This window comes from Danio rerio, chromosome 19 (assembly GCF_049306965.1).
Source record: "Danio rerio strain Tuebingen ecotype United States chromosome 19, GRCz12tu, whole genome shotgun sequence".
In the NCBI taxonomy this organism is placed as follows: domain Eukaryota; kingdom Metazoa; phylum Chordata; class Actinopteri; order Cypriniformes; family Danionidae; genus Danio; species Danio rerio.
In genome coordinates, this window is record NC_133194.1 from 37,010,001 (window position 1) to 37,027,298 (window position 17,298).

Sequence of the window (17,298 nt, forward strand, 5' to 3'; positions counted from 1 at the left end):
TTGCGAAACCTGTTCCTGTCATTGTTAAAATGTTTAGAGTAGGCCTGGGATCAGTTTTAATGCATCTCACCTGTAAAAGCTACTGTTTCCCAAGCTTTCAACAAATGGCCAGCTCACCCACTAAAGCAGAGGTCACCAAGCTTTTTAAACCCAAGATCCCTATCCTTGGCCTTGCTGTAAGGCAAGATCTACTTATCGAAAAAACTGATGAAAAATTTTAAGGAAATATTTGCATTTCCATTTTAAGACCTTTTAATTTAGCATTTTTGATCTACATGCAAAATGCAGTATATATATATATATATATATATATATTTTTTTTTTTTTTTTTTTACAGCAACCAAGAAAATCTTTGACAATGCTCCTAGATGACATTTGGAGAGGTGGAAATTTGGGTGACAATGCTCTATGACATTAGCAGGAATCAGATCACATGAAGTGCCATTGTAAACCATAAAAAAAGGATGGTAACACTTTATGTTGTTGGTCAATTTAAGTATTAGTAGACTGTCTGCTTAATATCTGTTGATACTGCTCCCCCAACAGACAACTAACTGACTATAAGAAACTTTGCAAGAACATGTCAACTTACACTAACTCTAACCCCAAACCTAACCCCAACCTAACAGTCTAATCTAATGAGAATAAGTTGGCATGTAGATGCAATGTAACTTAAATTCAACAAACGAATCATAAAAATAAAGTGTGACCAACAGGACTGGTAAAATGATGCCAGGACATTAGCATTTTATAAGTTTATAAGTTTATTTATAAACTAGTTTCGAGAGGATCACATGTTTATGATTGACCACGTCTGGTCGCTCATTACCTAACACGCGATTTACTAATCAGACGATTCCTAAGTCACTATAAATAACCAGAGTTCCATACCTCAGTTATCTTCGTCTTGAAGAATTCTCACAGCAAAAATGTCACTGGTTCAAGTTCTTACCAGGCCAGTCAACATTTTTTGTGTGGAGTTTACATGTTTTCCAAGTACAGGGATTTCCCTTGGTTCCCCATTTCCTCCACCGTCTAGCTCTAATCATCAGTATATTTCTCCATAGCAATCCCTAATTTGTCTTTAGCCGTAAACAGCAGGGTTGCTCTCAAGATCCATCTGAGCTTAAACTTCCCTCTCAACCTGCAAACGGGAGGGAGCCCCTGGGTCGAGGATCTTATGAGCTCAGGGCAATCTCCTGGGACAGCATGCCAAACATGCTTTATACTCAATTGTCAGCTAAGTGTGAACACTAGAAATAAGCTGTAATAAAACTCTACAAATAATAATAGTATTAATAATAACTGCAACAATAACAATAATAAACATAATAAAACATAACGATTCAGAAATTGCATGTTCAAGTTCAAGAGCTTAATTATTATTGTGTTAGGACTCCTATTAAGTCCTTGTAACGTGGAGTTTAAGTGTCCGGTGCATATGAAGAGAGAGTGTTTCTACAGGTGGTTTGTCAAGCCCACTCACCTGTGTGAAGCAGACTTAGAAATGCACAATGTATTCTTAGAGATATAGAGTGATTTCAAGAAAGTGTTTGGTGCAAACTGGTGCAGTTGTCTGTTAAAGTGTAATAGAACTGAAAAGGTGTGTTTTCTACTGGTGGTTTGTCAACCCCACTTACCTGTGTGAGGCACGCTCAGAATTTCATAATGTTTTAAGGTTTTTGCGTGGTTTGGTGGAGAGGAAAGATGGTCCTCGTTTTTTGAGAGCTGGGGTTATGGATAACATATCAGAGAGGAGTAAAATGATTGGAGTTGAGGGCTCTAACAGCTTGTGGAAAGAAACTGTTGAGTAGTCTAGCCAAGTGGGCTCTAATACTGCCAAAATTGTAACCCACAGTTTTGTATCTTATTTTGCAGCACAAATTTACAATGGTATTTGAAGGCACAATGCTGCTTGTAGCTGGATGCTATTGATGGGGCTTATAGGGTCCGATAACACTGAATGCATTATTTGAGGTGCCTTTTTAAGTTTCTATTGGCAGCAAAGCTGCTTATGTGCCCTGGATGCCTCACATTTTTACTCTTCTTGTTCTTTGTAGAAATTGTATGTTTTTGGCATGTTGCAGCCTCCACCATTCTGAGCTCAGTATATCAACATTTACGGCTGTTGACTAAAATAAAAATCTAAAATAGCTGGTCGTTCAGATAAAATAAAGAGAGAACATTATTTATGATGCATTTCTTGTTCTTCTGTAATTTTTGGGATCTACCAGGAGGGATGCAACGATGTGGATTTTTGGGCCGATATCAATAATAAATAACTTTTAAGATTTGGAGGCCGATAACCAATATATATATATATATATATATATATATATATATATATATATATATATATATATATATATATATATATATATATATTATATATAGGTCGATAAATGTAATATTTCAAAATATTGTATTTTTATACAGTTTTATACAGTACTTTTTTATTTTAAAAATGAGCTGGTCTTATGAACTAAATAGCCTACTCAAACCAAAATAAGCAATAATTTAAAAATTGAAAGGTTATATAGATATATTCATGATTAACATTTACATAAACCAGCAAGCCAAAAATAACTGATTTCCTCCGCATGGCAAATTAACATGCAACTTGACTGTTGCATAAAAATAATAGGGTAGATAACAAAAAGGGATTTAATTAACAAGCAAGTTAAATAAATATAAACAAAATGAAAATAAGAGAGCTAAAAACTGAAACCAGCTCAAATGTTCTTAATTAAAATGTCTTACAGTAATATACATATATGCAAATATGTAATGTCCGAAAAAAAAAAGTTTTAAGAGGTGTTTTGACAGTTCAGAGCCACAGTATAGGCAGAAAGCTAAATACAGATAATATGTTTTACTTTAGAAAATGCGGCATAAATTCATGTAAAGGCTGTCTGATCAGATGTATGTGTGTGTGCGGTGGTAGCCATCACATGAGCACATTATAATCAATATGAATATTCCAATCAAACGGAACACAATCTTACATCAACGACACATGGCAAGCAATGCGTTGATAATAACAAATTATCATAAAGATTACAAACAACACAATGAGTTGTCTAGCACGTGTGCATCGCTGCTGTTGTTTACCCATGTAATATTTTTTCCTGAGGCGATTTAAACCAAAATACACAATAATACTCTTTCAAATCTAGAATGAGAAGGAATATGGTTACTTACTGCATTATTAACGCACAGCAACACCACATCAAGGAAGGATGGACTTTGAAGGAATAAACAGTGTGAGGAAAGCTCTGTTATAGTGCACTGGACAAGTCTGAACAAGTTAAAAAGATATCGACCTAATTTTGACATCGGACCAATAACGATAACATTAAAAATAGCATTTATCGGCCGATAACGATCTACCAGGAGAGATCACGATTAACAGGTTGGCGACCACTGCACTAGAGTCATTATTGTTTTCTGTTCTGCTTGAACATGATAGTTTTCATCTTGAGCAGCTCATTAGTTGTGCATCTGAAATGTTCTTCTCGTAGTCTTCTGTTTAAGAATGACCTCCCAAGAGGAAAAAGCAAAAAAATAAATAAATAAAATAGATGCAAGGGATGGTTTCTTAAAGTCGCTGGTGGGCATTTCAATATCCCGGCAGCTGTGACACATCTTTTGATGGATGGGGCTGTGGTGGCCCTCAAACACGGCTGTCTGACTTCCACCTGAAATTTTCATTGACATTTGCTGGAATCAAGGGCAGTGTAGTTAAGAGGGTGGAGAGGGACGTTATTAGATCCTGATGCGCTGAATGAGAAAAAGGATACTTAATAACGTAGGTTTATATCCCACAGCATTACCATGGCCTTTAGCATATGACAGAGCAATTTCGTGGATTCGGTATTGGCTTTGTGTTCTTGAAGGGCCTGTGCAGGGAGATCATGCTCTAGTGATGGATTGATTCTCAGTGATGCAGAACTGAACGAGGTGGAACACAATGCTGAAGTGGGTTGAATTATTTACAGACTCAATCATGCACCCGTAATGCTGCTTGCAGATGCTGATCTCTCTCTTTCTGGATATGAAGCGATTCACTTTGATGATACTGTTGTGCTGTAATACATTCGCCTTGGGTCCAAAATAGCCTTTTCATGGTTGTATAATATGACTTAATACTGGATGACTTACTACAACTGCTGATACTGAAGTGCACATTTGATGGACATTTTACTATACCATAATGTCATGGAATAAAAGCTATGGCAAAGCAATTTTTAGGCTAATGTAGTACGTACTATACAGTGTGCAGTTTTTGACAAAGTTTTGGTCTTTGAAAATGAAGTTTCACAAAGCGGGTTTTCCTATCAATGCCATAGAAAAGCGATTCTATGCGTTTTAGACTTAGAATAGCTCTGCATTGTCCACAAACATATTTAAAAGCACCCTATCCTTATTTGCATTTGTTATCAGTAAAATTATTTTATTCTATAGACAGTGCTTGTTTCTTAAGATGAAACATAACCTGCCCATCACTTTGTATTTTGTTAAAATATTTAAAATATTTTATATATAATAAAATGAAAATTGTTTTTGGCTTATTAGAGCCTCCACTATTCTGAGCTCAGCTGTTGCCGGCTTGCGGCTTATGGGGTGTGGAAAGTTATTAATATAGAGAGCTGTACAGTATGCCAACATTTACGCCAGTTGATCAAAATGAAATGAAATCTTGGATCGAGATAAATAAAGAGAGAAACATTAATTATGGACCCTGCTTTTTTTCTAAATAAAAAAATAAATAAATAAATTAAATTATTTCGTTTTATTTCATTTCATTTTAATTTAATTTAATTTAATTTAATTTAATTTAATTTAATTTAATTTAATTTAATTTAATTTAATTTAATTTAATTTAATTTAATTTAATTTAAAAGTTAAATTAAATTTAAATAAAATGAAATAAAACGAAATAAAAATAAAATAGAATAAAAATATTAACTAATATTAACAAACACAACTTTGAGGTTTAATAATGCATTAGTTAATGTTAAAATATAATTAATAAATGCTGCTGGAGATTATACATACTAAGTTAGTGTTAAAAATGCATTAACTAATGGAACATCATTCTGAAGTGTTACCAAAAATATATATTTTATATATATATAATTTTTATAGAGTTGTATTGTAGTTCTCTCATGAAAAGCTTGCTTATTGTTTGTTTGAACAATAGTGAAATTTATTACTAGAAACAGTGAAAGACTAGAAAAAAGATTTAAGAAATGGATAACAGGTCTGGGAATTAACCAAAGTTATTCTTATTATTTGTTGTTCAGCTCTGAGCACACTTCAATAGTTCACCTAAAAAAAAATATTTGCAGTTATTTACTAGTAAGTTTTTTTTTTTTTTTTTTTTTTTGTATCTTCAGCAGAGTATTGAAGATTTTTAGCTGAAGCTGTGGTCTTTGGTCATTCATAAAATGCAATTACAGAAAATCGCTTCCTATAATTTTTGAGTCAAAAGTCTAATAAATTCCTGTAACTTCTGACGATAAATTGATGATACACTGTAAACATACACACTGGTTTCCACCATATTTCTTCATGTTATCCCAACACAAATAGATTAATACAAATAGCATTCATTTTTTTTACAAATTTAAGTGGATTGAACATAAAACAATTAGGTGGTCCCCCAACAAATCTCAAGAATTGTGTTGTTTCAGCTCATTTTAAATTAGTAGTTTGAACAAGCAGAAGAAATCATTTTTGAGTGTAGGTATAGGTCTTTTTAAGTGAAACGTTTGGTCTGTGCGCGGAACTGAATTACCTTTAATAACTCTTGAGTGCTGTTATTTACATTTTAAACTATTTACTATTTATTTTCTCTACAGGATAATGACGTTCGAATCATCATCGGTCAGTTTGATGAGAATCTGGCTGCTAAAGTCTTCTGCTGTGTAAGTTAGCACAATCATATCCTTGTCAACTATGCATGTAGTGTACACATAAGCTGCATCACCACTTACAGTACTGTCAACCTCTTTTACATGCACTACAAACACATTTAACATTTAGCTGCGTCAGCATTGAACAGACTGCACAATCAATATACAGTAGTTGGCTTATCAGCTTTTTTTGTTGAAATAGATCAGCAGAGTCCCTGATCTCTCTCTCTCTCTCTCTATCTCTCTCTCCCTGTATGTGTGTGTGTGTGTGTGTTTGTGATCCAGGCCTACAACCTTAACATGTATGGCAGCAAGTACCAGTGGATCATCCCGGGATGGTACCAGGGGAACTGGTGGGAGCAGGCCAACTCTACAAACTGCACCACGAGGAAGCTGCTGACAGCCATGGAGGGCTACATCAGTGTGGACTTCGAGCCCCTCAGTGCCAAACAGATTAAGGGAATATCAGGAAGAGTGAGTGTCTGCAGTGCGTGGGGATCTCAGGGGCTATGAATGACATTTCTGATTTCTCACAGAAAAGAAGGGAAAATGATGCAGTGCAGTTTTAGCAACTACACATTTCTGTTTGAGCTTTTCTCAGTTTTCCCTGTTGAAATTAAACCAGTTTAGACCAGCACAATCAGGTTTATGTTGTTTGGTTTAATTGATTAATTGTTTTTTACAGAATTTTTGGCCTCATTTATGTAACGGAGTAAGTGCTGTGCAGGTAAACCTTACTCCTCTGACCGATATGAGGTGCTCTAGCGACAGATGCTAGAGACCATGGTCTTGAGCCTCCTTGTTAGAGCAACTGACTTTCATACAAAGAATTGCCAGTTCGATCCCAGCACATATTGGGTTTAGTGGTGTAGGACTGGCAAAGTTACATTGGTGCCGTGATCCGATTGGGAGTTAGGTTTAGGGGGGTGAGTGTAACAGAGGTAAGCTAGTGAAGTGCTGTGCAGGTAAAACCTCACTCCTCGGACCTCTAAAAGATGGTCTAGCGACAGACGCTATAGAGACCATGGTCTTTAGACTCCTTGTTTGAGCGACCGACTCCCAAGAGTCGCTGGTTTGATCCCAGCTCGGAGCGGGTTGTGTGGCATAGGATGAGCGGGGTTACATTTAAACTTGCGCTGAAAAAAATAGCTCAAATAGCTCATGAATAATGGGTTTTAATTTTATTTGTGCTTTTGAATATGGAACCTTGATCCCTGCTCCTACAACTTTTGATGTTGAAATTTTTTATTGTCATTTTAGTTGTTTGAAATGATGAACAGGGTTGTTACCACCAAAAAACTGGGTTGTTATTGTAATATTATTGTTTTATAAATTATCTCTGTTACATTTGTTACTGTGTATATTATTTTTTGACCCTGGACCACAAAACGGTTAATTACCAGTGATGGGTATAATGCCGATATAAATGAACCATGTTACTAACAGCGATACTTTTTTTCTCTAGCGAGTAATTAATTGAAATACTGTTTCTCCCGTTACAACGCAGTTACCGTTACTGACAATAAAATGCACGTTTCAATAATTGAGAACACTAAAGAGGATTTCATTTGAGCAGCGTCTCTCTCAGTCATAGGACCTCTCTTTCTCTGGGGTGGGTGTGAGTGTGTGTGTGTGTGTGTGTGTGTGTTCAGGGTTGGAGCAGGACAAATAACCAACCAGTGATAATGATTGGTGTGTCTGTGAATGTGGTGTAACTGAGAATGTGCTGATTGGATTAGATAGAGTACATTTCCATCATTTGCCAATAACAGGCAGAGTAGGGCAGGTGTTCACACATACACACAACAAGTTCAAAGGTAGCCTTTGCAAACTGGGAATATAAGCACTACTCTTCCCTCGTTGAGGTGAAAGGCAAGAATGTTCATGTATCGTGCAACTTATGCCCAGGAAAAAAAGTATCTCTGCGTTGGTGACAAGTAATTCTAATCTAATGAAGCTCCTAACGTTGTCATATTCTGCCACAAAATTAGTGGCTACGCAGGTGATGACTTGAGCTTTGCTTTCAATGGAGGCGACGAAGCCGCGACGTCAAAGCAAATAAAACAAAATTTTCTCCACCGAAACACTTATTACTCAGACAGGATTAAGCAAAATAATACTCATCAATTACTAATTGAAAATTAGGTTTTGATATATTTGCAGTAGGAAATGTACAAAATATCTTTATAGAATATGATCTTGTTACGAAGCGGACACTGGACAACAGACATACGGATCCACATGCATTTTCTTAAAGGAAAGGTCGTACAAAACAGGAGCATAAAGGTAATCCAATAAACAGTCAAAATACAAGTGAAAGGTCAGGCTAGGTGGTAAAGAATCAAAATGGTAACAAGGCAAGATTCAAAACACGCAAAATCAAACAAGACAAAATGCTTTGTAATGTTCAGGGGAGAAACGAGACTCAGCAATGTGAAAGTAAAGTGTATATATAGTCCATGTAATCAGTAAAAACAAGCTACAGCTTTGTCTGTTTCAGTGTCCAGATTAGTATCAGCTGTTGATGGGTGCAAAGAGTTTTGGGAGTTGTAGTTCATTAGGAAGTAATCTCCAGTGCAGGGCAAAACACCGCTGGTGATCACAACAGATATTGTAATACTTTTTTTGGCATAAAAGTAAAATCAACACGTTTGACCCATGCAATGTTTTTGACTAAAAGCAAAAATACACCCATGCAACATTTTTTTGTATCAATTGTATTGTTTAAATCTAAAATGTCACTTTGTTGAACTATAGAACAAAATCTCAACATTAAAAGTTGTTGGAGCAGAGATCAAGTTTCTACCATGGAATTTGAAAGTGCAAATAAATAGATAACAACTGTGAACTATGAGCTACACATTTGATAAAGAAAATATATTATTTACAGTGTGTAATCAAAACAATATCTACTATATTCATAACATATAGTAGATAATGGGGTCAAAAAGTCAACATCAGAGAACTAGTGCGAACAAAAGCCAACTTTATTGTCTACCAAAAAGCTAAGAAACAAAAATGGTAACTGATATAGAGTATGAAGAAATAAAAGGCAATAGTTTTGACATAATCTGAACACAAGTGGCGCTTTTAAACACTAATACCAGGTGAACACGATAATGTATCTCCACTGACTGCACATAAATCTTCTTTTTTCAAACATTGTTGCTTGTATTTTCAGACGCCGCAGGAGTATGAGAGGGAGTACAATCGAGAGCGAGATCAAAAGGGAGTCGAGACCAGCAAATTCCACGGCTTTGCATATGATGGCATCTGGGTGATCGCTAAAACACTCACGCGTGTCATGGAGCTCCTGAGACACAAGGAGAGGCACGACATGTACCACAACTTCACAGTGGACGACCGAGAGGTGGGAAAGATGGTCCTCGATGTGATGAATGAAACCAACTTCTTTGGAGTGACGGTATGTTAACTGATGATATTATAAAAGCTGCTGTGGTTTCTTTGGTCTCAGGATTCTAATGTAGTGATATTTTCCAAAGCTGAGAATTGCAAAGGCCATTCAGAGTCAAATGAAAGGTGCTTTCATTCCTGCAAACTGCTTTTGTTAAACTGTATCAAATGTGAATTTAATTTTAAGTAGTTTTAGTATTTTAAGTAGTTTTAAGTATTTTTAGTAGTTTGAAATTAAAAATTGTCTTTATGGTCATGTACATTATGGCACAAATATTGTTATGGTATGCTAGTAATTTTTTGCTATTTTACACATTTATTCAAGTGTAAAGTATGGTATTCCAACCAGGTAACAATTCTTTCTATTAACTTGTGGCTTATTACCTACCTATTTTTAGATTTTTGGCTGTTTACTAGTACTTATAAAGTAGATATTCTGCATAATCTAATTGTACATCCCTAATCTTAAACCTAATACTTACTATAAACCCAACTACTACATTCATAACTATTAACAAGCAGAAAATTAGAAGTTTTTTGAGGCAAAAGTCATAGTTTATTAACAGCGAGAATTGTACCTTAAAATAAATTGTGACAATTTAAGGCCGGCTCACATGGTGCGATTTTATTTATTTATTTATTTATTTTTTTTTTATATATATAATCTTGAATGATTGTAGCATGTCAGACTTCACGAACATGGCTCCTATGTCACACTTTAAGATCTCAGCTGTCATAAAGTCAGACGGAACGACAAGGAAAACGCCCCTGGTGTTTGACGTCATCCACATGTTACACTTTCACTATCTCGCGTTTTGAAATGATTCCTCACAGCAAACGTAAACAATCTGTAGCGAATTTTCGCATGGATTGCGTCATCAAATTCTAAGGTACTATTGGTTCTAGGATTAACACTCATCGCAGCTGTTGTCACACTGCAGGAAAGTGTCTGCAATCTTTTGACACTGCCAGAATTTCATCGGAGGAAAATCTGATCTCAACGGGCACTAAACGACTGTCAGTGAACGTGTCAAACCAATGATCAAAGATCACGAATTTTAGCCTAGGATTTCAGGAATCTTTTAGGATTTCCTAAATTTGTCTCAGATGACAAAATTGTGGCTGAAATCTCATAGTGTGAGCAGGGCTTTAGTGTAAAACCACTAAAAATGTCAATTAAAGTCACTATTAAAATGTAGAGTGTAATGTTTGTATTAAAAGTCAACAAAGCAGAGATCAAGAGAAAACACCGCTTGAATCATATTTTTTTTCTCACAGTGTTTTCCTACAGTGATTCACTTGCATTTTTATCAATGGAAGTGTTATAGTATCATAATTGAGCAATAAAGCAAAATACTGTACAGCACAAAGGAGTAAACAAGGTCTAAAGACCATGACCCTTCAAGATGACTAGTATGAACATGAAGGTTTTTGTCTATTTGTGAATCCACACCAATAGGACAGTTTTCAGGTTCATTAGTAATTTCAAATATGAAATGTAAACTTAAATCTTTCTCTGTAGCCTTGAAGAATATGATGTTTCTCCATTTAAAAAGACAAGTGCTGTACTTGCCAATTTTCAAAAGCTGAACTGTTACAAACAGCAAACTGCCTTTGGTAAACAAGTTATTTTATTGACATTTTAAATAGATAGACTATGTGTGTGTTTGTCATTTAAATTACTGTACAAAAACTTTAATGAGCTGCCAGCACTTTTTTGGTTTTCTAAATTTATTGCTGTTCATATTATATATTGCGCAAATTTTGTATATAACCACTCAAATGTGAATAAAAGGCACATTGTTATACTGTTACATTTCCAAACATCCGATGCTGTCAGCACAGAGACCATTGTCCCACAATTCAATTGAAGCAAAAAAACAAAAAAAAAAACAAAACAAAGCAAAACAAAACAAAACAAAACAAAACAAAACAAAACAAAACAAAAAACAAAATAAAACAAAATTTAAAAAAAATAAAAATGAAATGAATTTCAAAATTTTCACCCTAGACCACAAAACCAGTCATAAAAAGAAGAAACGAAACAAAACAAAATACAACGAAACCAGTCATAAAAAGAAAAAGCAAAACGAAATGAAACCAGTTATAAAAAGAAGCAACTAATTGAAATTGATTTGCTGCAGTAGAGAGTAAAGTCTAGTTGGGATATCACTTTAACATAGCATAATTTTTGTGACACTGTACAACAAATAATATTTATACATTACAGTGATAGTTGGGTTTAGGGTAAACGTAGAGGTAGGTGCTAATACAATACAAGTAATCTCTAATTTAATAAATAATATAAATACTTCTCATTAACTTCCGATTGCTTCTAGCAACTACAACGGCGCCCATTACCCGTCATATAACAAATAATATGATCATTATTGGGCTGTTTAAATCACTATATATATATATATATATATATATATATATATATATATATATATATATATATATATATATATATATATATCAATCAGAGTTTCAGAAATTTCACAATTTAATTAAAATATTTGTCTATATTTGCAGAAATGGCCAAATAGAAACGAAATACGATATTTACATAGATCATTGACTTGACGCGTCAAACTTGACAACATGGGAACTTTAGATCGCAACGGATTCTTAGTAACATTCACAAAAAACTCACTCAGGAGGGTCAGCTGGAATATTTAAAACTCAATCATGAAAGGGCTAAAATTAAGTTTTGATTTGTTTATAAAATTTACAAAATGTCTTCATGAAACCTAATCTTCACTTAATATTCGAATGATTTTGGCATAAAAAACCACAATAATTTTGACCTATACAATATATTTTTGAATATGGCAAAAATATACCTGCGTAAAATAAGACTGGTTTTGTAGTCCAGAGTCATATGAAAAAACAGAAAATCAACCGGAAATCACCTACGAAAACCTGTAAGTAAAAAATAAAAATAAAATAATAAATAAATAAATGTGGCATTTGCCTATTTTCATCAATCTAATCACAAGTGGAGAATGTCAAATACAGCCTGAACGATTTGACGTTTCCCCACTCGAAAGACAGGTGCTATACTTGCATTTTCTAAAGATGGAGAAATGTCAAGGCCATCCTGTGATCTCCAAGTCAAAAGAGAGGTGCTTTCATTGCTGTAAAGAGGCTGAGGGAGGGTAAGCGTTTATGCAACTTGGGATTGGAGGCTAGTAATGCTAAACATGCGATGTCGCTGACAAAATGAGAGCCAGATAAGAGGCGCTGAGATATTTGGTATGCAAAGAGTGTCCTGTCTGCAGACATCAGTGAATGTGTGTGTGTTTATGAGAACACACCGCTGCGGGCCGCCAAAAGAGAAAATCACAGAGCACAAAAAGAAGTCAAGTCAGCAAATCTAAAGGCACGCTCTGAAGCCCAGGCTAAAAAGTATCTCTGGAGTTTTGATATTGTCGTAAATGCTGTTGGTTTGGGAAATGAATAGGGGTTAATGGGCATTTGGGTTTTTTAGTACAGTATGTCCTCCAGCTCTCCGTCTTCAGCTTTTATCCAGCATTTATCTCTCATGTGTAGCAGAGTGCGTTTTATGTTTGTTCAGGCCAATAGCAAACAATGCATGTGCGACAAGACTTCAGTGTAGAAGCTTAATGGAGAGGAAGGAAAAACAAACAACGGGCATAAAACAGAAAATACCGCTGGAAGACGAATGGAGATATACAGTGGGAGCAGAAAGCAAACATTTAGACATCCTACAGTACCTGTCCACACTCAAAAAATAATGATTGCTGCTTGTTCAAACCACTAATGTAGAATGAGAGGGGTAATTTTATTAGATTTAATAGCTGGTGATTTCTGTTTTTAATTGTTCATTTTTACTGTTATGTTGAGAATATGTTTGTTGTCATTAACTTTTACTTTTTATGTGATTATTCATGTCAAAATAGTTAACTTTTATTCAGTTTATAAAATAGACATGCTAGTGTATTCCCCCACCTTGAAATAACTGACAATTAACAAAAGAAATAATTTTTGAAAATAGCTTTGCATTAAATATCTTATCACATTTATAAAATATTTGATCTCATATTTAACAAATTGAACTTAATTAAATTCCTTAGATTTTTTTTTTTTGTTACTCATTTTGTTCTGAATAATGTTTCATTTTAGTTTTTGAACAAAACAAATTTAAAAGTCCCACATTTAAAAAATAAATAAATAAATAAAAAAAAAAAAAAAAAAAAAAATATATATATATATATATATATATATATATATATATATATATATATATATATATATATATATATATATATATATTTTTTTTTTTTTTTTTTTTATTTAACTTTTACTTTCAGTCCCTAATGCAGGGGTGTCCAAACTCAGTCCTGGAGGGCAGGTGTCCTACATATTTTAGCTCCAACTTTCCTTAACACACCTGCGAGGATGTTTTTAGAAAAAAACTGGTTAGAGCTTGATTATCTAGCCCAGGTGTGTCTGATTGGGGTTGGAACTAAACTTTGCAGGGCACCGGCCCTCTAGGACTGAATTTAAGCATCTTTGCCCTCTGTGTGTTAGATATGGGGAAGTAGCTAAATATATTAATTCATTCATTCATTCATTTTCTTTTTGGCTTAGTCCCTGTATTAATCCGGGGTCGCCACAGCAGAATGAACCTCTTAGCTAAATATATATTGCAAAAAAAGTCAAATAAATGTAAATTGTAAAAATGTGCAGCGAGACTTTTTTGTAGAAGCGTAATGGAGAGGAAGGAAAAACAAACAAGTTTTTTTTTTTTTTGGGACAACTTAATTGCTTTATGTTCAATCCATTTAAATTTGTAAAAGCAATTACGTTAACCTAAACCATTTGTGTTTGGGAATTGTGTGGAACCAGCATTAGGGAACACTACGGGGAAAAAAGATTTATTGGATTTATGATTTTTTTAAGGTAAGTGGTTGCAAACATTGTTTACTGTATGGGCTGAATTTAAGCAAAGAAATCAAATTTAGTTATGTTCAACTTAAATTGTTTATTCAATTTCAGCCCATATAGATTTTTTGCAACCAATAACTTTGAAAAAAATTGTAAATCCATTGACTCTTTTTTTGTTTTTAGTGTAACAATATAGTGCTGATTCGTTTCTTGGCCAACACTGGAGAAATATTTTAATTAGATTTAATAGCTGAGGATTTTTATTTTTAATTGTTTATTTTTACTGTTGTGTTGAGAATATGTTTAAAAGCTTAATATTTGATTATTTGTTTTAAAATAAAATCGTTTTTGAAGTAGATTAAGTGTATTTTTACACCTTTACAAAATAATGACAGGAAAAACCATACAATAAATCATATTTGAATACACCTTTGTATTAAATATTTTACACCATTTATTAAATATTTAATCTCATATTTAATAAATTGAATTTAATTGAATTCCTTTGATTTTTATTACTCATTTTGTTCTGAGTAATTCTACATTTTAATTTCTAACAAACTAACATTAAAAGGCCAATTAACAAACAAACAAACAACATTACAAGGCCAACAATTTTCAACAACAATTAAAGGCCAACAAACAAACAAACATGTTTTCAAACAAAACAAAAAAAACTATTTTATTTATCTTTAAGTTTTACTGTGTTAGATATGTGAAAATGGCTGAATATATACTGCAGAAAAAAATAATAATAATTTGCACAGCATCTTAATTTTACGCAAAATTACACCAAAACCGTAACATCTAAAAAGTAATACTACTTAAAAATTAGGTGCAGTATCATTTGAAAGTTAGTTTAGTAATTTTGGGGGTCTTTAAGCTTTAGCAAAATGTTGATCCTCCAACTAAAATCAGTGCAGTTTTTAGAAATATGTTTATGTGTACTATAATATATATTCTATAATATGTATATAATCAAATATATTTTGGTTGAAATTGGACTTTCAAAGTAGCATATCAGATGTATTGCTATTCATGATACTGGCTTTTATTTGTTCTGTTTCCTTATTATAGAGATTATATATAAAAATATATTTTAATCATACATTTCAATGTCTGGTTATTTTAAATTGTAATTTATAATGTTTTTCTATTGATTTGTAACATTCAAAATGCTTGATTTTACATTTTAGAGCCCTGAAAAAGTGGTTCTTGGCATATTGTAGCAAACAAATTGTATAAGTTGAATTTAAACAAACAGATTAAGTTGAACAGTACTAAATTTAATTTGTTTAAATTTAGCCCATATGAATTGTTTACAACCACTTACCCTCAAAAATATAGTAAATTCAATTAATCTTTTTAAGTGTTTTATTAATACTGTACACAATATAATAAAGAGGTTTAATATCGGTCAGTTATCAATTGTCAACCCTAACATGAAATTAATTATCATGCTTCTAAATGATTTTTTAGTGGCTTATTATATTGGGTATGTAATATTACGAGGTTCTGATTTAAAATGGCACAATCACTTCTTCCCATCATAGCTGAATGATTGCTGAGAATCTTCTTGAACACTGTCCCATAAAACTAGATTGCAATCTGACTAGAGCAGATTTAGTGGTCCCGCAAGGCTCAGGTTTGTCTCGTACCGATGGCTGGGTTTTTGTCCAACAGGACCGGCTGTTCTCGCTTCTCCATCAGACTTGAGTTCTCAGAGGAGAGCTATCGATCCAGCGTTAGCAGGCCTGAGGAACTAAAACATTATCTTGGACAATCTCTGCGGATCATTTTGACTCGAGAGCGATACTTTGTGCTGCTTTTTTTTTTTTAATTATTTGGTTAGTGCAACTTCTCTAAAAGCAAAAATACTTGTAGAAAGTTAGTAAAAAATGTTATTTTTATATATAGCAGGGGTGTAATTGATGGTTTTTATGTTGTTTTTTAGAAAAAAAAAAAAGTTTATGAAACAGTGGGTGACACTTTAAAAAGAGCATTACCGGCGCGACAGGTAATGCCGCCGCACTAAAAGAGTTAATCCTGGTTTATACTTCTGCGTCAAGTGACCAGCGTAACCCACGGCGCATGCAACGCCCGTAGCTGTGCATTTATACTTCTGCGCGCTGTCTTTGCTGGTCTTCATTAACACTTCCGAAACGCTAGTTGGCAGTGAGGTGTAAATGTTCCTCTGTGTTGAGTTTCTTCGCTGCTGTTTTGCGTTTCCTGAACACTTCCTGGATGTACAAGTGGCTCAAACTCGCTCGTTTTCCGGCGGACGTGCAACAACTTTAACTATGAGGTAAACACAAAACAAAAATTTCCATCCGGAGCTCCTTCACGGGACTCCAAACTTGTAAACAATCGCTCCATTGGGCTCGCGCCATTCGCGCGGCTCTCGGTCCCGCCCAGACTCGTCAGCGCTACCAAGCCAACCACGTGTTGTTTCGATGTGTAGTTACATTTTTTGAGAGGTGCACGTCAGTGACGCCGACGACCACGACGAAGGGCTATGCGTCAATGCCGTAGCATACGTGTGCGTTAGATGCAGAAGTATAAATCAGCCTTAAGAACGTGTTGTTAGGTATAACCGCAGTTTGCGACTATGCCGCCAGGGGGCACAAAGGGATGGGATGCGAACGGACAGAAATATAAAGTAGCTGTAAATACTCTGCTACTTGTAAATGAAGATGAAACATTGAAACAAGACATTATAATTCCTGCATTAATCATTGTAAACTTGTTATGTAAAATGAGGATTCATTTTGGAAAGTAAAATGAAAGAAATAAAAGACAACTAAAATGAACGTAAAACATACATACAAATAAGTAAGCCTAAATAAATAAATAAATAAAAAAATAAAGCAGTGTTTTAGCCTACATATAGAGAGATGTACAGTGTTTGTTATTTTAAAGTGATGGGAATAATGTTGTGTTCACACCAGATGCGGAACGCGCGAACTAATCGTGATATCCGTGTGTAAATAGATGTGTAAACATTTTCAATTTACTTGCTTCATTTGCGTGTCAAATTCGTTTCATTCGTACG

The 17,298-nt window shown here is 34.1% G+C and overlaps 1 protein-coding gene across 2 annotated transcripts in view; it reads left to right on the top strand.

Moving 5' to 3' along the window:
• gabbr2 (gamma-aminobutyric acid (GABA) B receptor, 2) overlaps positions 1-17,298 on the top strand; it is a 378,525-nt gene that overhangs the window by 253,229 nt on the left and 107,998 nt on the right. For both annotated transcript variants that reach the window (XM_073930931.1, NM_001144043.1), the window contains exons 5-7: positions 5,865-5,930; positions 6,204-6,392; positions 9,100-9,342. In XM_073930931.1, coding sequence (XP_073787032.1) covers positions 5,865-5,930; positions 6,204-6,392; positions 9,100-9,342 — 498 coding nt within the window. The remainder of the gene's footprint in view (positions 1-5,864; positions 5,931-6,203; positions 6,393-9,099; positions 9,343-17,298) is intronic.